This window comes from Scylla paramamosain, chromosome 24 (genome assembly GCF_035594125.1).
Source record: "Scylla paramamosain isolate STU-SP2022 chromosome 24, ASM3559412v1, whole genome shotgun sequence".
NCBI lineage: Eukaryota > Metazoa > Arthropoda > Malacostraca > Decapoda > Portunidae > Scylla > Scylla paramamosain.
In genome coordinates this window covers 12,368,094-12,393,327 of record NC_087174.1, presented here as the reverse complement: position 1 = coordinate 12,393,327, position 25,234 = coordinate 12,368,094, and the positions used below count along the sequence as shown (strand labels likewise).

Here is a 25,234-nt window from a genome sequence, read left to right as displayed (position 1 = left end):
GAGGAGGAGGGAGAGAGAGAGGGAGGGAGGGAGGGTGGGAGGGAGAAAGGTCGTCTTGGAAGGTCGCCCGTCCATTTACCGTCCAATTCTTATAGAGGAGAGAGAGAGAGAGAGAGAGAGAGAGAGAGAGAGAGAGAGAGAGAGAGAGAGAGAGAGAGAGATCTGGAGGAGGAGGGGTTGAAGGAGGAGGATGAGGAGGAGGAAGAGAAGATACTGGTATTAAAACTCTTCAGTGGTAAAATATTAGAGAGAGAGAGAGAGAGAGAGAGAGAGAGAGAGAGAGAGAGAGAGAGAGAGAGAGAGAGAGAGAGAGAGAGAGAGAGAGGGGGAGAGGGTGAAGATACGTCTATACAGGTAAGAAGTTTAGGCCTGTGAAATTTGAAAAGGTGAGAGAGAGAGAGAGAGAGAGAGAGAGAGAGAGAGAGAGAGAGAGAGAGAGAGAGAGAGAGAGAGAGAGAGAGAGAGAGAGAGAAGAGGCGTTGAGACTCATTTTTCTCTCACCTCTACACGTCCTTCCTCTGCTTATCTCCTCCTCCTTTTCCCTCACCATTTCCTACATTCCTCTCCCGTCCACTCCCTTCCTCTTCCTCTCCACTCCCTCTTCCATTTCTTTCTACCGGAAATATGACAACACATCTTTCTGCTTCTCTTCCTTTCTCCCTTTTCTCTTTTTCTCCCTCACTTTATCTCCCTTCCTCTTTCTTCCCTCTCCCTCCCTCTCCCTTTACCTAAGAAAATTATACACTCACTCAGTAACAAGAGAGAAAATTTGCTCCTTTATATCACTTACTCTCCTCCTCCTCCTCCTCCTCCTCCTCCTCCTCCTCTTCAATATGTTTTTGGCAGTGATGGTCGTGGTGGTGCCTTGTCTGTAATTGGTGCTCTCTCTCTCTCTCTCTCTCTCTCTCTCTCTCTCTCTCTCTCTCTCTCTCTCTCTCTCTCTCTCTCTCTCTCTCTCTCTCTCTCTCTCTCTCTCTCTCTCGATTTGTTAAGTGAAGTGAGGTTGATATCCAGTGTGAAATTGTTGTTGTTGTTCTTGTTGTTGGTGGTGGTGAATTATTGTTATTATTATTTTTATTTATTATTATTATTATTATTATTATTATTATTATTATTATTATTATTATTATTATTATTATTGTTATTATTATTCATTGTTATCGCATTTTTCTCCTTGTTATGCGCACTCTCCTTCCTCTCCTTCTCCTCCTCCTCCACCTCCTCCTCCTCCTCCTCCTCCTCCTCCTCCTCCTCCTCCTCCTCCTCCTCCTCCTCCTCCTCCTCCTCCTCCTCCCCCTCCTCCGAAACTCACTGTCATGTCAAGCTTATATATTTCAGCTTTTTTTGCCTGTTTTCTTTTGTTTTTAGATGGTAATGAGAGGTGTGGCGGAGTGCTCATCGTCCTTATCACTTCAGAGAGAGAGAGAGAGAGAGAGAGAGAGAGAGAGAGAGAGAGAGAGAGAGAGAGAGAGAGAGAGAGAGAGAGAGATAGCTCGCCTCAGGGTTGTGACTTGGCCATCTGTGTTGTGAGAAATGAGAGAGTTGTTAAGTTATCATAAGTTACTACAGGATGTTGCTGTGGGTGTGTGTATGTGTGTGTGTGTGTGTGTGTGTGTGTGTGTGTGTGTGTGTGTGTGTGTGTGTGTGTGTGTGTGTGTGTGTGTGTGTGTGTGTGTTTGTCTGTGTGTGTGTGTGTGTGTGTGTGTGTGTGTGTGTGTGTGTGTGTGTAATTAATAATAATAATAAACGGTTTATTATTCAGGCAGTTAACAAACTGAAAATGTACAGAGGGGGTGGGAAAATACTTAACATTAATCCTAAACCTAAGTCTAATGTAGAAGGGAAATACTATTGATTGATGGCTCGCACTATGGTGGGAATCGCGCTGAGTCTGTAACGGTGTGTGTGTGTGTGTGTGTGTGTGTGTGTGTGTGTGTGTGTGTGTGTGTGTGTGTGTGTGTGTGTGTGTGTGTGTGTGTGTGTGTGTGTGCTTGGTAAAAGGGTGTGGTAGGGGATGATATTAGATTGTGTGTGTGTGTGTGTGTGTGTGTCTGTGTCAGTGGGTGGATGGGTAGATGGGTGTGGTGGGCGTGGCCAGTCGGTCTGTGTGTCGGGTTGTCGTGGTGCTATGGTGAAAAGTAAATGTGGTGGTGTGTGTTGCTGGGTGCTGGCGTGTACAGTGCTGAGTGACACTAGCACCTGAACTGCTTGGTAGTGAGTGAGAGCGAGAGTGAGAGTGAGAGTGGTGTAGTGCGTGCGGTGGATCATAGTGAAGAATAACAATGGGATGGTGACATGTGATTAGTTTAATAGTGATGCTGATGGTGCTGTGTGGTGGTGAGTGCTTAAGTGGTGATACTGGTGACGGTGGTGGTGGAGCGGACCTGTCCCCCCCCTCTATCACCACCACCACCACCACCACCATCACCGCCATTACCACCACCACCACCGCAGCGCCAGGGTGGGGGGCAGGGTGATGGACGAGTTAGCGTTGGTGCCATGGGAGTTGTGGGACAAATTACACTATCGCGGCGCTTCTCTGCTTGTTACCCAACAAGTTGGGTTTGTCTCCTGCCTCTCGTTCCGTCCGGGGCACCTCACCCACGGTACTCCCCCTCCATGGGTCTGGGAGGGGAGGACTGGGGAGGAGTGGGGAGGTAGGGACACTGGGGAGAAGGTATAGGTGTCATATATACCTGCCAGCAGTGTACACGCTCCCCATTGCCTCCCCGCGACAAAGTCTCTTCTTGTCTGCTCACATACCAATCCTAGGTAACAATTTTTATCGGGTATACAAATCACCAGAGCGGAGAGGCGACCGTGCGTACGGCGGAGAAAGCAGCGAGTGATGCCATATCCGTCCCGGGCCACTCCTCGCGTTTCCCAGTCGTTTGTGAGCTCATCTGGGTCATTAGGTCTCAGGGCCTTGGTAAAGTGGAACTGATGTCGTGTGTAGCGAGAAAAGAACTCCAGAAGCCACGCAAAGGGACGGAAACCCCGGCCAGGGCGCGCAGGTGTCCCGCTGCCGAGGGTCACCCGCGCTGAGCCGGGATGTCGGATGGCGAAGCTTATGCAACCAGCTTTTCTTACTCTAATACCCGCGTGGCACATATGGCACTGTTTGGGCCGTGTTTTTGGGTGTTTCCGGAACATTTGCACGGAACTAAGTAGGGAAACGTGAAGTGGGGCAGTGCGGCCGCCGGGGGCACCGAGAAATGTCCAGGTTTTGATCATGTTCCGCACACGTGTGTTGACGTGGCACTCCCAAGGACTTGTTGACACGGTGGAAATTATTTCTTGTAAATATGTTATTAATATTTTGTGGGTGCAGCAGAGGAGGCGAGGAAAGCACCCCGTCCCCTCCCTCCTCCCTCGCATCTCCGCCAATCTGCTGAGACAAGTGTTGCCTCCACCGTGCCGTCCCTGCCTGTGCTGTGCCAGGCGACCTTCGCCGTGCTGTGCTGCCCTCTGCTGTTCTGATGGTCGTGACTTGTGGCCACGAAGCTCAGTCAGGTCCGTCATATGGAAAGCTCTCCGGAGCTCCGTGCCACCACACAGGCCCTACAAACGTGTAGGTTCTCCCCTCGGCATGGCGGTGTTACGTTTAGGGGAGGCAGGGTGCGTGAGGTTCCCTTAATGAGAGTCAGAAAGCCGGAGCGGGTCGGGGCGGAGCGAGGCGGGGCAGGGCGGGGCAGTGCCACAGCTTGTACTGCCTAAGTAATGGAGAGCAACATGAGAACTGATATTGAGGCTGAGGCCCGAGGCGGGGGCTGCGGACCCCGGTGGCTTGAGAGCTAGGCCGTGAGGCAGGGCCTGGGAGGGAAGTGCCGTGAGTGGCCCTGGTGGCCCCTGACAGGGCCAGAGCGGGAGGCAGTGGCGGGGTCGCGGCGCGGGTCTCGGGGCAGAGTTCAGCCAGAGTGCGGTTGGAGCTCGCACGGAGAAGGCCACCTGTAGTGCCGCCGCGCTGGCCGACGCATCGACACGCTCCCTGCTGCCGGTCGTGAGTCTCCTCGGGGCAGCGGTGCAGCACACACCTGGGGCGCCGCGCAGCCCGCACCTCGCGTCTGCTGGAAATTTTAGTGAGACATCACTTGCTTTAGTCAACAGTGTGACGGTGACCGCCGCGAGGCACAACCTGGAGGCTGTTGCAACTTTGGCAATCTGAGTTAATTGGGCTTTAGGCAACACTCAGTCCCGCGTCACGAAAGTTGAAGTGCTGCAGTTTTAGTGGTGCGGTTGTGAGGTGCCCCGCCCCGCCCGCCCCGCCCTCAGACTCGGGGCGCAGTGACTCCTGAAAGTGGCTGTGGCTCCTCTTGGTGGGTAGTTAGGTAACTGCTGCAGGGACGCGCCGAGTCCTTGGCACCTGTTCGCCAGCGTGTGTGAGGAGCGCCCCTGGCAGTCCCGTGTGGTGAGCCTGGCAGTGGTCGGAGCCTCGCGAAGCTCCGCCGTTCTGGTTCAGCTGCTTGAGAACATTGACACGCGGCGAGTGGAAGCAGCGCCCCGTGCCGCCCGTGGATACACAACAGCCGCAGCATAGCAAGAGGAGGGAGATAAAGGTGAGTGTTGCATACCGCTCAGATGTTACGCTGTGTTTGCGGCGATGCGCGTGTTTCCAGCGCTGTCCTCTCCGCGGGGAGGGAGGCGGCCTGGCGTCTGTACATCTTGCCTGCTCCATTAACTCTTCGAACCGCTCTTATCGCTCGGGCGGGTTCGGGGTTCGTCAAAGGGTTCACTTGACTGGTTCCTGCCCGGTGGATCACATTCGTCTCGGGGTCTCATTGTAGGGTTCGCCTGGCTGAGTCACAATTGCCCGCCGCGCCCTAGGTCATCTAGCGCCATTAACTGCAGACTCTATATATATGGGATGCTTATTGAGGGTAATGTGGCGCTTCCCATGCAGTCACCTTTCCATAAGAACATTGTGGCGTTGAGTTAAGTACTGGCGTGCACATAAGGAAGGAGAGAAGGCGCGTAGAGACTGGAGGTGAAGAGAAGGCTAGAAGGAAGAGTGCATGTTTGAGAAAAGAGGAGCTTGTATGGGAGTGAAGAGAAGATGGAATGATAATGAAAAGCACTTATTGGATGGAAAAGTGAAGATTGTAATAGTAAAGCAAAAGTCAAGAGAAATTGTTAGAAGTAAAAAAAAATTGTGTCTATTAAGTAAAATTTATGATAAAGATGAACGAATTAAAGATATGAGCTTTATAGAAAAGACTAGGAATCGTGTGTGTGTGTGTGTGTGTGTGTGTGTGTGTGTGTGTGTGTGTGTGTGTGTGTGTGTGTGTGTGTGTGTGTGTGTGTGCGCGTGCGTAGGAATGAACAGGAGGGATGATGGAGAGTTAAAAAATGAAGCATTATGATGGGGAGGGCGTGGGGATGAATAGATGAGGTGAGGGTGAGGAGAAGGTTGTTTGTGTGGAGAGAAAAGTAGGGTGAGTGGGTGAGAGCCGTTGGGAAGGGTGTAAAGAGAGCGTGACCGAACATAAGGATAGAGATACAGGTAACGGGGGAGAAAAAATGACGTAGATGTTAATGAATGAGAGAGAGAGAGAGAGAGAGAGAGAGAGAGAGAGAGAGAGAGAGAGAGAGAGAGAGAGAGAGAGAGAGAGAGAGAGAGATTAAGATCGCAAAAAGGAACACAAACCTCACTAATAAATACTCTTGATTCTCCCCAAAAAGATTAAAACTAACTGGTGATTTGAGAGGGAGGGAGAGAGACGGACGGGCAGACAGACGGACAGAACGAACACAAGAACCCAATAACGAGAAAGACTAATGCAATTCTTAACTGATAACGTCTTGGTAAGAGATGCGAATCCGTAACTAAAACTCCTTATCATATTTTTGAGAGAGAGCGGAGACCAACCTTACCTTATCATTACCATCATTACTATTATTATATCTAAAACAGAGACAAATCTTCCCAATTCAATTCCTCGCTTTGTTCTGTTTCTTCTTCTTCTTCAAACATACCGAGTTAATTCACGTGCATCTTGTAATATTCCTTCCTCAGTATTTTCTGGTTTTGTTGTAGCCTTAGGAGGGGAAAATTAGCGGTGGTGGTGGTGGTGTGTGTGTGTGTGTGTGTGTGTGTGTGTGTGTGTGTGTGTGTGTGTGTGTACCCATGATTATCACCATGTAAAGGAAATGGCTTTCACGTATCTACTGCTACTACTACTACTACTTCTACAAGAGCAACAACAACAACAACAACAACAACAACAACAACAACAACAACAACAACAACAACAACAACTACAACAACTACTACTACTACTACTACTACTACTACTACTACTACTACTACTACTACTACTACTACTACTACTACTACTACTACTACTACTACATTACCGTGATAATTAGAAGACATATGAGCAAGAGAAGTGGTATATGAGAGAGAGAGAGAGAGAGAGAGAGAGAGAGAGAGAGAGAGAGAGAGAGAGAGAGAGAGAATGTTAATGAATTGCTTCCAAGGATGTTTTGATGATGATTGTGTGTCGCGTGTCAGACTGTGGTGATATTCTGTGTGTGTGTGTGTGTGTGTGTGTGTGTGTGTTCAGTGGTAGTGATGACTTGTGTGTCTCTGATGACTTGTGTGACTGTAGCTGTCGCGAGCGCCACAGGTGATGACAAGGGTAATGTTGATGACGATGGTGATGATTGGGAATGATTGGAGAGCACAAGTGTTGGAAATTTGAGGTAAAATTGAGTATATGTACAGGTGATGATGTTGTATAGAGGATGAAAGCCACAGTAGGTCACAAACGAGAGAGAGAGAGAGAGAGAGAGAGAGAGAGAGAGAGAGAGAGAGAGAGAGAGAGAGAGAGAGAGAGAGAGAAATATTATAGTGTTTTGACGTATTATGACTTTGTAAAGAAGTAAGACATTGACGGAAATTACGAAAGTTTTACGTAGTTTTATATTATGAGGAAAAAAGTTACAGTATAATGATATAAATTTATGATAGAGTTTTTAATAATTGTTTCACGAGACAGTATTATTTTGGAAGAAAAAGGAGGAGGTCGATGGAAAGTTATGAAAGTTAATAAGGTGATTTGTGAGTTTAGAAAGTACATATGACAGAAAGACACGAGCGAATCACACATACTAAAAATATTGATGTACCAGAAGATAATATAAAGAAAAGAAAATTGGAATAGGAAATACTAGAAGATAATGCGGAAAGAAGATACAATGGCAAAAGGAAATAACATCACATGACAAAACGACTAAGAGAGAGTTAGCACAAATACACCGAATCATTCCACGTCATAGTTTTGCGTCGGAAGGAAGTTAAGAGTAGGCCACAGCGGGCGGCGGGAAGGGAAGGGGGAAGGTTACAGGTAGTTATGGACGAAGGAAGAGCAGCTACCGACCCTCAGCTGACGGGGGAGTGAGAGGGAGTGAGATGGGGAGTGTTGAAGGATGATTTATGGAATGGAAGGAAGGAGTTTAGTCAGAAGCTGAACAGGAAATCGAGTTAAGGTGTTATTAGGGCGGAAACGGAAGCCACAGGTGGAAGGAATGAGGCAGGTGTGAATAAATAGAGGCTAGATATGGATAGGTAGCAGGGGCGGTGTGTAGTGATGGTGGCAAGGGAATTACAGGGGAGGTGAGGACTGTATGAAGGGATGGGAGAGGCCAGGGAATCGTAGAAGGAAGAAAACTGAGAGTGCATGAAGGAATGGGAGAGGTGAGGGAATAATAGAAAGGAGAAAAGATGAATGCATGAAGGAGTGGGAGATGATGATGGGAGACTACAGAAGTAGAGGGATAAAAGGTTAGCATGGGAATGATAGACTTGGTGATTGTGTGGATGGCAGTAGTGTGGTAGTGTGGGTGGCAGTGAGTGAGTGGTATTGGTGGTGGTGGTGGTGTTGGTGCAGGGTGACAAGGGGACCCCACCTGACGGGGACCCCACCCGACGGGACCCCACCCACAGGAGGACTGGTGCCTCTCGATTGGTTAGGTGGTGTTTATGAGTGTCGCCTTTCACTTGGTTGGTGTGACTCGACTTGTCCACTCTGCTGGTGACGGCGGGCACCTCACCGCTTTACCGTCTGAGATGGACCCTCACTCACCTGTGCTCACCTGTGTTCTCTGTACCCGCACCACTAACACCTTTCCTCTTCCAGTATCTCACCTGTAAAATGTTCTCTTCCGTTCTCTCCTATTTATGACGCTAATGTTTTGTCATATTCTCATCTTACAACTTGACGCTCGTCCATCTCATATGTCAACTGTCCTCTTTCCTTCTCATTTTTTATAAAGCTACTGTTTCATTGCCTTTCATATTCTCGTCTCATAACTTGGCTCACTTCTACTCGCATCTCATCCTCCACTTATCTCGTTACTTTTCTTTCATCTCATCTTTTACTCATGATTTCTCTTCCATCTCATCGGTCACATTTTAATTCCACTCCACAAGTCTTGCCTCCACTTTTCCTCCACAAACTCCACACTCTGAAATTTCTTATCCTCAAACCACCGACCACTTCCTCCACCTCTTTCACCTCATCCTCACGCTCTCCTCCACCTCCAGTCTGCACATTTAAGCCGCCGTGTCAGTGTCTCTCAAAGTATTATCCTGTGTGTGTGTGTGTGTGTGTGTGTGTGTGTGTGTGTGTGTGTGTTCTATTTGCACTTACCGTCTTGACTTTTATGTTGACTCAAGGTGGTGGTGGTTGTGATGGTGGTGGTGGTGGAGGTGGAGGTGGAGATGGGAGGAGACTAATGGAGGTGAAGGTGGTGGAGATGAGTAGTGAATGGAGGGCTATATAGCGGAGGAGAATAGAAGTGATGGAGACTAGTGGAGAGATAAAGGAAGACTAGTGAAGAAGGAGAGAGAAGAGACGTTTGCTGTGAAGATGAAGAAGAAAGAGAGAGAGAGAGAGAGAGAGAGAGAGAGAGAGAGAGAGAGAGAGAGAGAGAGAGAGAGAGAGAGAGAGAGAGAGAGAGAGAGAGAGAGAGAGAGGAGGATGTGGAGGAGGTGGAGGAGGTAGGGGAGACTCCTTAATCAACTCCCAGCAGGTCGAAACCAACACGATAACCTCTAACATGCATACTTTCGCGCATTCTCCCTCCTCCCCCTCCTCTCCCTCCGCACCACCACCTGGGCCTCTCCACCACAGCACGCCCTTAAGTATCCCTCAGCAGCGCCCTGAAGACCCTTGACCTCCTAAGGGGCGGCGGGGCGTGGGTGGCCAAGGCGCTAGGAAGGATAACAGACAGACACACGAGGGCGGTTGGGTTAACATTGTGATTAAATCTTCACATTCAGGATTGGGTGGGGGTAGAGAGAGAGAGAGAGAGAGAGAGAGAGAGAGAGAGAGAGAGAGAGAGAGAGGGGGGGGGGGCTTCCTAAATTAATACCCACAAACCGCATGCCCACTTTCTTCCTCTTCTTCCTCCTCCTCCTCCTCCTCTTAAAAAAAGAGGAAGAAAAAAAGCAAAAATTGTGCTAATGAAAAATAATATGACGAAAGAGAGAGAGAGAGAGAGAGAGAGAGAGAGAGAGAGAGAGAGAGAGAGAGAGAGAGAGAGAGAGAGAGAGAGAGAGAGAGAGAGAGAGAGCAGCATCTCAACCATCGTTCAGTTGTTGCCGGGGAGAACCTTGCGAACCGACACACGATATCTTGCCTCCTCCACTTGGCTCAGCCCCGTCAGGACACCGAGGCTGGTTTTGCATTAGGGTGATGCGGAAACAAGGTATATATGCGGTTCTAAGAGGGTTCTGTAGGGATTAAGGTCGTAATGTAGTGGTTCTTAGGTTCTATAGGAGTTGGGACATTATGTAGAGGTTCATAGTGGGTTCTGTATGTGCTATGGTCATTTTATAGCGGTTCTTGGTGGGTTCTGTATGTGATTTGCTAAATATATAGCGGCTTTACGATGATTTTGTAGGAGTTGGGGAAATTGTGTAATGTTTTTTTAGGTTCTGTAGGAAATAGTAACATCACTTAGCGGTTCTTGGGAGTAAGGGTCATTATGTTAGGTTCGTAATTGGTTCTGTATGATTTATGAACTTTATATAATGGTTCTTCGTTTCCTATTGAGTTTAGGGACATTGTGTAACGGTTCTGTGAGGGTTTTTACAAGAATTAAGGTTATGAGTATTTATTAGCCAACGGTTCTTTGAGGATTCCACTGTAGTTAAGGTCATTGTGTTGTGGTTCTTAGTTTATATAGAGTTAAGGGCAATGTGTAGCGGTTCTTTGGGGGTTCTACAGGAGTTAGAGACATTATGTAGCGGTTTTTTGAGGGTTCTGTAGGATTTAATGTTATTATGTAGTGGTCCTTGAACTGTAGGGAACATGTAACAGCTTTTTGAAAGTTGTGGATTTATTTCTTATCTCCTTTTCCTCCTCGTCCTCCGTACTTTCATGTTTTTTCCTAAGATTTCTTCACTTCTTTATCTTCTCTGGCTGTTTTCCTCTCCTCCTTCATCTCCATTTCCTTTCCTCACATTTCCGTGGCAGTGTTGTAACCCAAGAAACAGCAAGAGATAAAACACGCAAGAAGGAAGAAGACATAACAGAAGCGCCTTCCTCTAATTTCCCAGAAAAGAGGAAAATCTGCGTACTGCTTACAAAGGATGTTGTGTGAGGCTTTCCTGTTGCTGTTTGTGTTTGTTGTGCTCGAGCTGTTTGGGAAGGCAATACAGGTCTTTACTGTGGGGAATGCCTTGCTCTCTCTCTCTCTCTCTCTCTCTCTCTCTCTCTCTCTCTCTCTCTCTCTCTCTCTCTCTCTCTCTCTCTCTCTCTCTCTCTCTCTCTCTCTCAAGTTCTTATCGTACAGTTTTCCTTACTTATCTCATTTCTCTTCATCCCTCCTCCTCCTCCTCCTCCTCCTCCTCCTCCTCCTCCTCCTCCTCCTCCTCCTCCTCCTCCTCCTCCTCCTCCTCCTCCTCCTCCTCCTCCTCCTCCTCCTCCTCCTCCTCCTCCTCCTCCTCCTCCTCCTCCTCCCGCCTTCCTCTCCCACTCATGAAACTCCTCCCCTAAATCATGCTCTCCATTACTCCCACCCTCTCCTCCTCCTCCTCCTCCTCCTCTTCCTCCTCCATAAGGCAAGAGACTCGAGCAACCCAAGCGGATGAACCACGGCTCTGAAACACGATCCGAAGTTTCAAATATTGACGGTCGCTATGGCCTCGACTCGCCTGCATTAGATGGATCGTGTTTCTCTTTGCATTATTTTTTTTATTTACGTTTTCTTTCATTCTCTTTTTTTCTTTTTGTTATTTGTCTTCTCTTTCGTTTGTTTGCTTTATCTTTCATTCCTTTTTCTGTACTAGTTTTTTTTTCTTTTCTGCGTTTCTTTTCTTTTTTCTTTTTTTTTATTTGTTTCGGTTTTTATTCTATCTTTTTTTCTACGTGCTTTTCGTGATTCTTTTTTTATGTTTATATTCGTCTTTTTCTTGCGTTATTCCAATTTATCCTTATTTTTTTTGTTTATTTTTGTTGTCTAGTTATTTCTTTTCCCTTTTTCTTTTATTTTTTTTCATTCGTCTTCCTTTTCCTTTCTTCACTTTATTTTTTTTCAATATTAATTTCTTTTATTAATTTTTCTTGTGATAATTTTTTTTTCTCTCTCTCTCTCTCTCTCTCTCTCTCTCTCTCTCTCTCTCTCTCTCTCTCTCTCTCTCTCTCTCTCTCTCTCTCTCTCTCTCTCTCTCTCTCTCTCTCGTTTTGTCACGTAAAATTCTTAAGCTCATTCTTTCATTCATTAGCGAACGTGAATAACAACCTAAAGGACATCCTGTGAGGCGAAGGAAACTAGAACAGGATGTGTGTGTGTGTGTGTGTGTGTGTGTGTGTGTGTGTGTGTGTGTGTGTGTGTGTGTGTGTGTGTGTGTGTGTGTGTGTGTATGAGTCACTATGATGGAATGTTCTTGGCTACACTTGCCGATACACCTTCACACCTGCTTAATTAACGAGAAAGAGAGAGAGAGAGAGAGAGAGAGAGAGAGAGAGAGAGAGAGAGAGAGAGAGAGAGAGAGAACGGGGTACGTTGGGCAGGTGTGGACAGAATGTATAGTGAGACAATGACAGGTGTAATAATAATGAGTAATGATGGTGTGGTGGGAAAGGTAAAGGTCTCTCTCTCTCTCTCTCTCTCTCTCTCTCTCTCTCTCTCTCTCTCTCTCTCTCTCTCTCTCTCTCTCTCTCTCTCTCTCTCTCTCTCTCTCTCTCTCTCTCTCTCTCTCTGTGTGTGTGTGTGTGTGTGTGTGTGTGTGTGTGTGTGTGTGTGTGTGTGTGTGTGTGTGTGTCTACTTTTCGTATTCATATCTAGAGCAATTTGTCTTTATCCTCATTTATCTTTTGTACCTTTTTTTTACTTTCCCTTTTCTCCCTTCCATCCATCCATCCATTCCTCTCTTCCCTCTGCTCCCTTCTGTCCTCTTATCCCTCTCCTTTCACGCTTCTTATTCTCCCTTTCTTCCCTTCCATCCTTTATTCTTTCCTCACCACGTACTTCCTCCCTTTATGCATCTCTACCTTTTCGCCATGACTCTTAATTTTCTCCAGTTCATCTCTCTATTCCTCTTCTTTCTTCTCTCCTCTCACTACACATCTCTCTTCATACATTCCTCACCTTTCACTTTTATTCTCCCTTTCCTCCCTTCCATCCATCCATTCAATCCATTTCATCCTTCCTTCTAATCACATACTCCTTCTTGTCTACTAATCGATGTCATTTCATCCTTCTTACTCTTGTCTCTTCATCCCTCACATTTTCTTTCATCTTATTCCCCCTTTCCTCCATTCCAACCCTTCATCGATCACCTTTCTTTCCATCCTTCTTAGTCTCTCTTCCATCTATCCCTTCATCACTTCTTACTCTCCCTTCCATTCACCCTTTCATCCCTCACCTTTCCTCCATCACCTCCCACCAGCCTCCCTCAAGCACCTGTTTATATTAGAGCTAAAGGCGGTTCCTTAAGCGTCTCCTATCAGTCAGCCAGTCCATGCGCCCCTCCTCTGCCTTACTGCCTTATCGCCCCACGTATTGTGCTTGCCTCGGGGCGTCTCTGATACCACCATGATAGCTGCCCAGGTCTATTTGTTCTTGTGTGTGTCTATCTTCATTACCTTCCTGTTTCTCTCTCTCTCTCTCTCTCTCTCTCTCTCTCTCTCTCTCTCTCTCTCTCTCTCTCTCTCTCTCTCTCTCACACACACACACACACACACACACACACACACACACACACACACACACACACACACACACACACACACACACACACACACACACACACACACACACACACACACACACACACACACACAGAGAGAGAGAGAGAGAGAGAGAGAGAGAGAGAGAGAGAGAGAGAGAGAGAGAGAGAGAGAGAGAGAGAGAGAGAGAGAGAGAGAGAGAGAGAGAGAGAGATTTTACTGACCACAAACATGCACATTAAATACATGAATAAAATCACAACGTAGTCCAAAACATGGATGCAGTAACAAATTGAAACATCGCAAAACAGGGAAGAAAATGGACACACACACATATATACACACAAACATACAGCCAATCCTCAACCAAACACATCCTTAGCCATCCTTAGCTTAGTCCCCTCTTTGGTCCCTTTAAAGGCTAATGTGCCCGCCGAATGCCGTGCCCCTGGCCGCACTATACCCACAAAAAACATAACATGGAAAAGTAAGGGAAGCTGCGAGAACCCATCAGGCCTACACGTGGCAGTCCCTTTATGAAACCTACCTACGTGATTTCACCTAAGACTATCATCACCATCTATAAATTTGTCTAATCTAAACTCAGCCTCCTCCATGTAAAGACTCAGTAGACCACAGCCCGGCAGAACACAAACCAGCAGACCACACAGTAATGAAAGGGACGGCAGCGCATGCATAATTCTGTTGAGCCTGCGTGTGGCGGGGACAGTTGCGGGATGAAGATATCGCAGCGGGAGACCGTCGTGTATGGATATGGCAGGGAACGAGGAACGGGCTGCCCCACTCCCCGTTAGAAGGTGGTATGCTGGGTAGTGCTGTGGTTGGTGTTGGTGTTGAGTGGGTTCTTATGCTGGGTATTGTTGCCTGTTGCCTCTTACTACGCCTTCTCTCTCTTCTTCTCTTCGTCATCTCTTGTATGTACTCTTTGTTTTTTCGTTTCGTCTCTTCTGGGTCTTCTTTTTTGTTCTTTCTTCTTCATTTCTCCCTTTCGTTTCGTCTTCTTCATCCATTGTTTTTTTTTTCTTTCTTTCCTCTCTCTTCAGTATTCTCTTTCGTCTTGTCTTCTCTCGATCTATTCTTACTCTTTTTTACATTCTCTTTCCTTCATTCTGTTTCTGCTCTTGATCAGTTCGTCTTTTTTCTCTTATCTCCTCATTCTTTCCTTTCGGCTCGTCTTTCCTTCATCCATGTTTTTTTTGTTCTGTCAATTTCTTACTTCACATTTCTATTTACCTTTTCTCATTTTCTCCCAGCTCATGCCGCCCAACCACTCTAGCTAACTAATACTTCTAACCACCACCACAACCACCACCTCTTGCGGCATTTCAAACACACCCCAAGCCTCCCAGCTCCCAGACAGCCACACAAGACACCCACAGAACGGACGGCGGCACATCCACACCGCCTCACTCATGCCTCCTCCCACTCATCACATCAGCCTCCTTCCCCTGAATGAAGTTTGTTTAGCTGAGTGACGCCTGCAAATAAATCCCAGTCAGATTCACGTGCAGGTCGAATTTCTTGTTTAAATAGACGGGAGTGATTCATGATGCAAGGGAGAGGAAGATAGAAAAGAAAGAACGAAAAGCAACCACAGGAAGGGAGAGAGAGAGAGAGAGAGAGAGAGAGAGAGAGAGAGAGAGAGGGAGGGAGAAATGTGGATAAATAATAAGATATGAAAGGAATATGTGATTACTAGGAATGACTACACGGAATAACAGTAAACACGGAATAACAATAAATGGTAGATGAAGGACATGAAAAGAAACACAAGATTACTAGGAAAAAAATGTACGTAATAAGAAAGAGAACAAGAACAAGGGAGGAAAAGGAGATAGAAAACTAAGAGGTATTGTACAACGAGGAAAAATTTCTAGATACCAACGAAGATGATAAAGGAAATGACGAAAGTGAGAGAAGAAACTGAAGAGGAAGCGTGGGAGGAGAAGATCGCCAGAGAGAGAAAAAGAAGAAAACAAGATGCGATGAAAGAAGATCTATAAATGCTAACGAAGAAGAGAAGAAGAAGAATATGAAGAAGATAAAGCGCCAGAGGAAAGAATCACTAGATAGAAAAAAAAGGAGAAGAAAACAAGATAGGAGGAGGAAAGATCTATAAATACTAACGAAGGAGAAGAGAAGAAACTGAAGAAGAAGCGACAGTGGAAAGTATTACCAAAGAGGAATTAGGGAGCGAGGCACCGTCACCCGCAGGAGGAAAAGATATTTACCCGTAATAGGAGGAGAAATTGAGCCAGTAATGGGGAGAATAGCGGCAGAGGGGAGGTATCGAGGAGGAGGAGGAGGAAAAGGAGGAGGAGGAGGAGGAGGAGGAAGAGGAGGAAGAGGTTATAAAAAGCTTTCTAGTTACATTGAAGCTTGACCTCCTCCTCCTCCTCCTCCTCCTCCTCCTCCTCCTCCTCCTCCTCCTCCTCCTCCTCCTTCTGGTTATGATCAATGGCGAAGGGGAGATGGAGATGAGATGATGGGGAGGAGTGAAGGGGAGTGGATGGGTATGTTTTGTGTGGGTGGAAAGGGAGATGAAGGTGGTTGTGGTGGTGGTGGTGGAGGTAGTGGAGGAGGTGAAGGCTGCGTGACGGGGAGATGGTGATGCAAGAAGAGGAGGAGGAGGAGGAGGAGAAGGAGGAAGAAGAGGAGGTAGCGGTAATGGTGGAGTTGGAGGAGGTTGTGGCATGTCACTAATCCTCCTCCTCCTCCTCCTCCTCCTCCTCCTCCTCCTCCTCCTCCTCCTCCTCCTCCTGACGAACTAACAATTACCTCTGATTATTCGTCTTTTCCTGATTGATAAGTTGACTTGAATAATCTTGGCGTGGAATTTCTTCTATTATGCTTCTATCTGTCGCTTACCATTACTATTATTATTACTATTATTTTTATCGTCGTTATTTTTATTCTCTCTTTTTATTACGTCTATCTATTAACCTGCTTATTGTACACGCGAAGTATCATTGTTGTGGTTACTGATGGTTTTGTTATTATTATTATTATTATTATTATTATTATTATTATTATTATTATTATTGCTATTATTATTATTATTATTATTATTATTATTATTATTGCTATCGGCATTAACGATCTTATTCTTCGCACTGATATATTTACTGTACTCCCTCTGTTCTTATATATATACGAGTACAGCAAAGCGTGGTAGTAGTAGTAGTAGTAGTAGTAGTAGTAATGGTGGTGGTGATTGTTATGGTAGTAACATGTTATATATAAGTTTATGAAGTCCGGATGTTTGCCTATCAGATTTCCGGTCCTTTCTTTGTGTGTGTGTGTGTGTGTGTGTGTGTGTGTGTGTGTGTGTGTGTGTGTGTGTGTGTGTGTGCTGTAATCTGTGTTCTTTCTCTCTCTAGCGCATTTTCACCACTACCTCTCGTCATTACCGTTTTTGTTGTTGTTGTTGTTGTTGTTGTTGTTGTTGTTGTTGTTGTTGTTGTTGTTGACCTGTTGCCGCTAACCTGTATCTGGTAACGTGTAAATATAGCAGCGGTGAGGGCATGGTGATGGTGGTGATACTGGTGCAGCGGTGAGGGCATGGTGGTGGTGGTGATGGTGTTGATAATAGTAGTGGTGGCGGTGATAGTAATGGTGGTGAGAGGAGTTATATGGAAGGAGAGAGGGACTAAGAATAATGGAGAGAGAGAGAGAGAGAGAGAGAGAGAGAGAGAGAGAGAGAGAGAGAGAGAGAGAGAGAGAGAGAGAGAGAGAAGGTATAGGTGAGTATGAAGCGGGTGAGAGTGAGAGTGAGAGAGAATGAGAGAGAGAGAATGGGTAAGTTGAGGGGAGGGAGAGAGGGAGAGGGAGAGGGGGAGGGGGAGGGGGAACCAGCGTCCTTGGCATCAGCTGGGGGTTTTAGCTTCTCATTAATTTTTAGCTTGAATCTCTCTCTCTCTCTCTCTCTCTCTCTCTCTCTCTCTCTCTCTCTCTCTCTCTCTCTCTCTCTCTCTCTCTCTCTCTCTCTCTCTCTCTCTCTCTCTCAGCAACAGCATTTTTACCAATAGCATTTTTACCTTGTTATGCATCTTTACTCAAGTCTCATTCCTCCTCCTCCTCCTCCTCCTCCTCCTCCTCCTCCTCCTCCTCCTCCTCCTCCTCCTCCTCCTCCTCCTCCTCACCACACAAAAGACTCGCTCAAACTCGCTCAACCCTCTGAGAGTCAGTGGGCGCCACAAAACCCCGGAAGAGAGAGAGAGAGAGAGAGAGAGAGAGAGAGAGAGAGAGAGAGAGAGAGAGAGAGAGAGAGAGGTGAACTTTCTCATCTTTGAATCTCTCTGTGGTCGCGCGTGTCGCCAGGTCCCCGCGGCGTCGTAGCCTGGAGATGCAACTCTTAAGGTCCTTATCGCTTGGTTTTTTCCGTCTTTCTGGGAGATAAACGTGTCACTTCTTAAACTGAGATAGATTAACACACGGCACCTTCCTTTTCCACCTGTCTTAAATCGTGTGAGATAGATTATTATTATTAGTTTATTGACAAATTCACAAACATAAGATGATAAAACATACATATTAAAAACAGTACGAGAATAACTTTTCAATAAAATTTGTCCAGATAAAATACAGAGAGAGAGAGAGAGAGAGAGAGAGAGAGAGAGAGAGAGAGAGAGAGAGAGAGAGAGAGAGAGAGAGAGAGAGAGAGTTATGTGTCTATGTGTGTGCCTCTGTGTGTGTGTGTGTGTGTGTGTGTGTGTGTGTGTGTGTGTGTGTGCGTGGTTCTTTTTTCATGTTGCTGCGTCAGTCCCCTCTCCTTGCCCGGGTCTCATTAAGGTCAGGTAGCCGGCGGTGGGTGCAGGTACATAGTTACCGTGGGGCTCACCTGTGGTAATGAGAGCACACCTGTGGCGGGAACACTTGTGGGAAGGAGGGAGGAAAAGGAATGTGCTACGCTTGTGTTACTGTGGTGGTGGTGATTGTGGTGATGTGTTCGTAAGTATTTATATGACCTACATTTGAATATAAGCATAAAGGAATATATAAATGCTTGAATACGTAGACTGATGTTACAAATATATAGGTACCGAATAGAAATACTGAAATAGATATAAAGATGCTTCTAATAAATACGAATAGTAGTGAAATATTGTTGATGTATATATAAGATTGTTTATAATATTACATGAATGACAGTGAAATAGTGTTAAATCAGATATAAAACTGCTTCTAATATCTACGAACACCAATAAAATAGTGTTAATTCAAATATAAAGATGCTTCTAATATCTGCGAGTACCAATAAAATACTGTTACTTCAGATGTAAAACTGCTTCTAATATCTACGACATGAACAAAGTAGCGTTAATTCACATATAGAAATGCTTGTAATAACTGCGAACACCAATAAAGATATAAAGATACTGTTATATCGAATGCGCGTGTCAATACTTACGAATCGATGAAGCGTGGAAGAATATTTATGTAACGGAACAGTACACCAGCAGCTGGAATACGAATTACGAATGAAAAAAAGAAGTTAATATGCAAGTAACGATGAGTCTTGGAAATACAGTAAAGTGTTCTTATAGTTGCTAAATCTACCAAGTGAATTTACCTGCTGATCAAATACAAAACACGAATTAAGAAAAGAAATAAAATATTTGCCGCAATGTATATACGTATGAATAATCTTGAGCCGTCGAAATCAAGAAGAATATTCATATACCTGAGATTTTACCCGTTGAACTTACCTGACGTATTTACCTGCAGCCTTGGGTAAGAAAGTGGCGGTCAGCGAGGCGTGGCAGAACACCTGATGACCACCACAACACAGGTACTCGGTTCCCGGATGTCAGAACCAGTCCCACGCAGGTGCATATCTGTTTGCAATTTCCTCTCGGTCCTGTTCTGTAGAGCGGGTGTGATTAAGACGCACCATTATAAGACTCGTTGGTAACTAAGCCGCTCATTTGTAAGCGCGTGATAACTTATGCTGACTTGATGAAGCTTTTGTAACGAGGACGCTTGGATAAATAATTGGGAGTGCGAGGGAAATTGTGGCTGTGTTTTTTTTTTTTTTCCTTCCTTTTCTTTTGCTTCCACTTGTTTCTACGACTACTACTACCACTTTTCTTCTTTCTCATTCTCTTTTTATTTGTCTACTGTTTATAAAGGTAACGCTATGGTGATAATGATGATAACAACAGCAATAATAATAATAATCACGTTATGTCAACATTTCTCCTCCTCATCTCATCACTCGTTACCATCCCTTCTTATCTACCCTCCCTGCCTCCTTACCTATCCTCCTTCCCTTCCTGCCTCCCTTCTTCCTTCCTGCAATCTCAAACTCTCCCCCTCCCTCACACGAAACCTTTACCATCCATGGACTGAAAATCGTAGAGAACACGTCAGATTGAGAAAAGATCGCAAAGCAACACGATACCTTGGTGGCGGCGGTTGTGGTGGTGGTGGCGGTGGCGATGGTGGTGATGGTGATGGTGCTGGGAGCGTTCATTGACAGGGGAGAAATTAGCAGCCACAAGCCTCTGTTGGTCGTGTTGCTTGATAGTGGCGGCCATTAGGTGCGTGGTGAGTGGCGCGAGCATGGAGCGGGCAGAGGGTGCGTCACAACAGGGGGAGCAGTAACGCAGGGAGCAGATTAAGATACGACGAGAGACAGGAGTTTAGTTAAAAGTGTAGTTAGAGAAAGACGGAGAGATGGAACTGGCTTGTGTGTAGGTGGGAGTTAAAGAAAGAAAAAAATACGGTGTGAGAAAGAATAGTAAAGAAACAAAGGAAGAAATTAGGATACGATGAGAGATAAAAACTGTAGTTAGTGAAAGGTTGGAAGTAAGAAACTGGTGTATATGTAGATGCGAATTAAGGAAAGGGTGTGGAGCAACAAAGGAACAGATTAACACACAAAAGACAAGAGTTTAGTTAAAAGTTTAATTAGAGAAAGAGGGAAAGGAAGAAATTGACGCGCACTAAGACGAAAGTTAAAGAAAGGGAAGGATTAAAAAGAGTTTAGTTAAAAGCTTAGTTAGAGATAAAAGGAAACGTAGAAGACTGGCGTATATAAAAGAATTAAGGAAAAAAGAAACACACTGGGAGGAGGAAGGAAAGAGGAAGAGTTTAAGATACTACGAAAGATAAAAAAGTTGAGTTGGAGGAAGAGAAAAAGGAAGAGACTTGCGTGTATATAGATGGTTAAGAGAGAGAGAGAGAGAGAGAGAGAGAGAGAGAGAGAGAGAGAGAGAGAGAGAGAGAGAGAGAGAGAGAGAGAGAGAGAGAGAGAGAGAATAACACTGTGAGGAGGAACGAGGACGGAAAGAAGGGAGAGATGAGTAAGAAAAGTAAGTCGAAATTAAAATTAGTACAAATAAATAAAGATAAACAAGAGAAAAAAGAACATTGTGGGCGATAGAGAAAAAGGGAAGAAGAACAGCGTTACATACAGATTGGATTAGAAAGAAGTGCAAAAGGAAGGGAAGACAGAAGATGCTAATAGAGAGAGAGAGAAAAAAAGAGAGGGACAGAAAGAGATTTATGTGTCAAGATAAAAAAAAGAAATAGGAAACACGAGAATGATGATGAGGAGGAGGAGGAAGCGGGGATAGAGTTAAAAATACATGAAGGGAATTGAGTAAAGAATGAATAGTGAGGAAGTTATAGAGGACAATGTTGAAAAATGGCTGTGGTAATTGAGTTTGTGAAGAGAGAGAGAGATGATAATGACGGGGATAATAAAAGGGAGTGAGTGTAAATGGAGGAACAATAGGAGCTTAACAGGAAGATGACGCGTGCAAGAAATTACATAGGAGGGATCAATTTAGGTGTACAGTAGTGGAGAGGAATGAGGCAGCGAGTGAGGTGAATCTGTAAGGGACGCGAGGGATTGGTGAATCTGTAAGGGACGCGAGGGATTGGTGAATCTGTAAGGGACGCGAGGGATTGGAGGTATTGAAGGATTGATGCAAGATATGTTTTCACTTGAACCTTAGAAATAAATGTTAATAGTAAAATAGTAATAAGGAAAAAAGTAAAAAAAAATAAAAGAAGAGGAATAAAGGGAAAGAAAAAAGATGAGGATTTTCAAGCATTTTTTTATTTGTTTTCTTTTTAGAAGGGATAAGAGAAGATGAGAGAGAGAGAGAGAGAGAGAGAGAGAGAGAGAGAGAGAGAGAGAGAGAGAGAGAGAGAGAGAGAGAGAGAGAGCCAACACACAAATGACCAAAAAGGGAAGGAAAACATGCGCTACGTGATTGTGTTGACACAGCCGCCACCGCCGCCGCAGCCACCACCACCACCACCACCACCACCACCACCACTAGTGTCCTTTTTTACCGCATCTCTACACCAAAAATATCGCTTGTGGATATCCCGTGTTTTTGCTTTTTCTTCTCTTCTCTTACCTTCTCTTGCTTTATCTTGTTTCGTAATGTTTCTATTTTCCTTTCTTTGCCTTTCCTTTCTTTTTTTTTTTTTTTTCGTTCTTTAAGTTTTATTTCTTATCTTTTTTCATATTTTTTTCCTTTCTTTTTCTTTTCTCTTTCTTCCCTTCTTCTTTCGTCTCTTCTCTCTTCTCTCCACTCGCTGCCTTTCCTAATTCACATCTCTCGTTCTTGCGTTTTCATCATCATCATCATCATCATCATCATCATCATCATCATCTTCTTCTTCTTCGTCTTCGTCTTCGTCTTCTTCGTCTTCGTCTTCTTCGTCTTCGTCTTCTTCGTCTTCTTCTTTTTTTTTCCTTCTTCTTCTTCTATTACACCTTTTACTCCCTCTCTCTCTTTCTCTCTGGTTCTGAAGACATACCAGGTCGTGGGGTCTGTTTACGGAGTTCCCGACATGCCTAACGAGTTCGTGTACATATGTATATATTTTTATAGCCATGTCGCGTGTCTCCAGCTTTTTTTTTCTCTCCGCCTCCTCCTCGTATACATTCTCATTGTGTGTGTCTGGAGCTCTTCTGAAATTCATATAACTCCGAGTGATCCCCTTTCTCTCAGTGCTGGAGGTCAGGGAAGAGGAAGCAGAAGTGGAAGTTTATTGTGATGATGGAAACTGGCACACACACACACACACACACACACACACACACACACACGGTAGGAGCAGTAGTAACCCAAGCAGTAAAAGCAGTAGTGAAGGAGAAGCAGCAGCAAGACAACACCAACATTTTCCGGCAGCCTGACATACGCCTCAGTCCTTCGCCCTCGCGCCTTTTAGGAAGCGTCGAGAGAGAGGAACTGAATAGAATTTGTATGACTGATGTTGGCGGGGCGGATTAAGTCGAGGAAGGCGGCGTCGTTACTAAACCTTGACAGCCCCTGGGCCCTACTTGCTTGCTACTCCCCCAGATAACATTATTAGCAACCTGGCCGTCTTGAGGTGAGCAGGAGTTAGGGCGTCTGGGTCAGGCTCGCTTTGTTCTCTCATAAGGCCGCTCAGATTTTGTGTCCGATTCTCAAGGATGTTTTTCTCTATTGCGATGCTGAGTCCTTGTTAAACTGTCACTAGAATCATAAAGTCGCACTTGAAAACGTAGATAGCTTTCATTAGAACCTATTAAAAGTGTGAAGTAGATAAGAGAAGATTGTTTAGGAATACTGGTCTTGGAGAGTTGATGGGAGGCATGTTAGTGCTTTGGGAGGATCATAGGAAAGTGTTAGGGAGGGGAAAGGATGCGCGGAATAGAGAGGATGTATGACTGAATGAACTTGAGTGTATGAGAGGAGAGTAGGGGACTGTGAGGGAGCTGTGAGGGGAGAGTGATAGCTTTCTGTGAGTGACGAGGAAAAGAAACGTTAAAGAAGCAATTTTACATTGACGGAGAAAAAAAATATCGTTGTAAGTAAGAGAAATGAGGAATAATGACAGTGCGCAGCGACAGAAAATAATAGAGAATAAAAAAAAAATTGTAGAATAACTGAATAAATATAGGAGAGAAAAAAGACAGGAAGGAAAGCGGGAAGAAGAAAACGAAGCAAGGAGTACGTGGTAAATCAATCATGGAGACGTGGTGAGAGAGAGAAAAAAAAAGAAAAGACGGTAAAAAAAGAAGAAACAAAGAAAAAACTCGAAATAGATAGATGTGGCGCATGTGAGGAGCAAGAATCGCATGCTAGTGATGATTATGATGATTAGGATAGACGGAGGAAGAGAGGAATAGAGGCAGGAGGCGGAGAAAATAGAAGAAACTTATAAGAGATAGAGAGAGATTTCATTACCTAGTTATAATAGTGGTAGTATAATTTATATTTTTATAGTAGCAAAGAAGGGGAGTAGGTGGGTGAGTAGAGAATTGTGGTGTACTCGTATGTGATGGGGAAGCGTACTAGGGGAGGTAGAGAGGTGCCAAGGGAGGAAGGTACTAGAGGAGTGAAGAACAAGTGGAGGGAGAGAGGTACTGTGGGTGCTGGGGAGGTGATAGTGGAGGGAGGGAAGTGCTAGGGAGGTATCATGAGAGGCGGAGAGGTATTGGAGGAGGGAGGGAGGCACAAGAGGAGGGGGAGGTACTAGGTGCTTCGTTCGTACCTGGCTGGGGCAAAACTAGGCCAAGGATGTCAGCTCTCAGTCCAGTGAGTCACTCCTCGCGGCCCTCTGGTTCGTCATGCCGCCGCCGCGACCTCCCCTTCCACCTGTGCTTGTGTCCCCGCCTGCGTCGCCGCCCTCGTGCCCTCTCCCCCCAGCCCCCGTCAGCAGCCCCCGTCTTGGCGAAGCAGCCCCAGGAAGCCCCGCCATTACTCCAGAAAGGGGTCAGTGTGGCGGTGTAGCGTGTGTGGTCTTTTTATCCCGACCTGAGGACCTCGACGCGTGTTGGGATTTGAATGTATCTGGGTGAGGTTAGATTAGGACTGGGTGTCTTCCTCCTCCTCCTCCTCCTCCTCCTCCTCCTCCTCCTCCTCCTCCTCCTCCTCCTCCTCCTCTGCAGCGTAAAAGACATGTAGGTACTTTCGCTCTATAGGTAACTGGCTCTCTCTCTCTCTCTCTCTCTCTCTCTCTCTCTCTCTCTCTCTCTCTCTCTCTCTCTCTCTCTCTCTCTCTCTCTCTCTCTCTCTCTCTCTCTCTCTCTCTCTCTCTCTCTCTCTCTCTCTCTCTCTCTCTCTCTCTCTCTCTCTCTCTCTCTCTCTCTCTCTCTCTCTCTCTCTCTCTCTCTCTCTCTCTCTCTCTCTCGCACACACACACACACTGTATGCGTCTTCTTTTTTTTTCAGTTTTTCCATTAATGTACAGTATCTTTTCTTTTCTTCTTCTTCTTCTTCTTCTTCTTCTTCTTCTTCTTCTTCTTCTTCTTCTTCTTCTTCTTCTTCTTCTTCTTCTTCTTCTTCTTCTTCTTCTTCTTCTTCTTCTTCTTCTTCTTCTTCTTCTTCTTCTTCTTCTTCTTCTTCTTCTTCTTCTTCTTCTTCTTCTTCTTCTTCTTCTTCTTCTTCTTCTTCTTCTTCTTCTTCTTCTTCTTCTTCTTCTTCTTCTTCTTCTTCTTCTTCTTCTTCTTCTTCTTCTTCTTCTTCTTCTTCTTCTTCTTCTTCTTCTTCTTCTTCTTCTTCTTCTTCTTCTTCTTCTTCTTCTTCTTCTTCTTCTTCTTCTTCTTCTTCTTCTTCTTCTTCTTCTTCTTCTTCTTCTTCATCCCATTCCTTTCATTCATTATATTTTCTTCGATAAACTAGTCAGCTGAGTGTAAATATCTGACCTCTTATAACACACAATCACATGCGCAACAACCTTTATGCCTTTTATGTAAACCCCTTACCGGAATAACTCCATAAAATAACATGTTTTGGGGGATTTTGACGTGTGTATGATGTTAATCCTGCCATAACTTGATCCAGTCCTCTGTTCATCATGGAGTAAATAAGAGTTACATATAGCATTTCTTTCCCCTCCGTCTTAACCCTTTACCCAATAACTATAGGAAATAACCAAGTCTTTTTATTGTTATGGAGTAAAAAGGGATGTTAAGTCTTTGTAAACTTGATCCAATTCTCTGTTAGTTTATTGTGATGAAGTAAATAAGTCAAATACTCGTATACAACATCCTTCCTGTGTTTATCTCAACCATTCACACTATG

At 45.2% G+C, this 25,234-nt stretch overlaps 1 protein-coding gene and 1 long non-coding RNA gene across 2 annotated transcripts in view; both read left to right on the top strand.

Annotated features, from left to right (window-relative positions):
- The first annotated feature begins 1,487 nt into the window (after window positions 1-1,487).
- LOC135112743 (uncharacterized) overlaps window positions 1,488-25,234 on the top strand; it is a 48,161-nt gene continuing 24,414 nt past the window's right edge. Inside the window, exon 1 of the long non-coding RNA XR_010274551.1 lies at window positions 1,488-4,556. This is a non-coding gene — a long non-coding RNA (uncharacterized LOC135112743). The remainder of the gene's footprint in view (window positions 4,557-25,234) is intronic.
- LOC135112502 (uncharacterized protein DDB_G0271670-like) lies at window positions 16,949-24,827 on the top strand. The gene is made up of 4 exons (XM_064026917.1): window positions 16,949-16,969; window positions 17,101-17,351; window positions 21,792-21,905; window positions 24,413-24,827. The coding sequence occupies exons 1-4, from the start codon at window positions 16,949-16,951 to the stop codon at window positions 24,825-24,827; spliced, it is 801 nt and encodes a 266-aa protein (XP_063882987.1).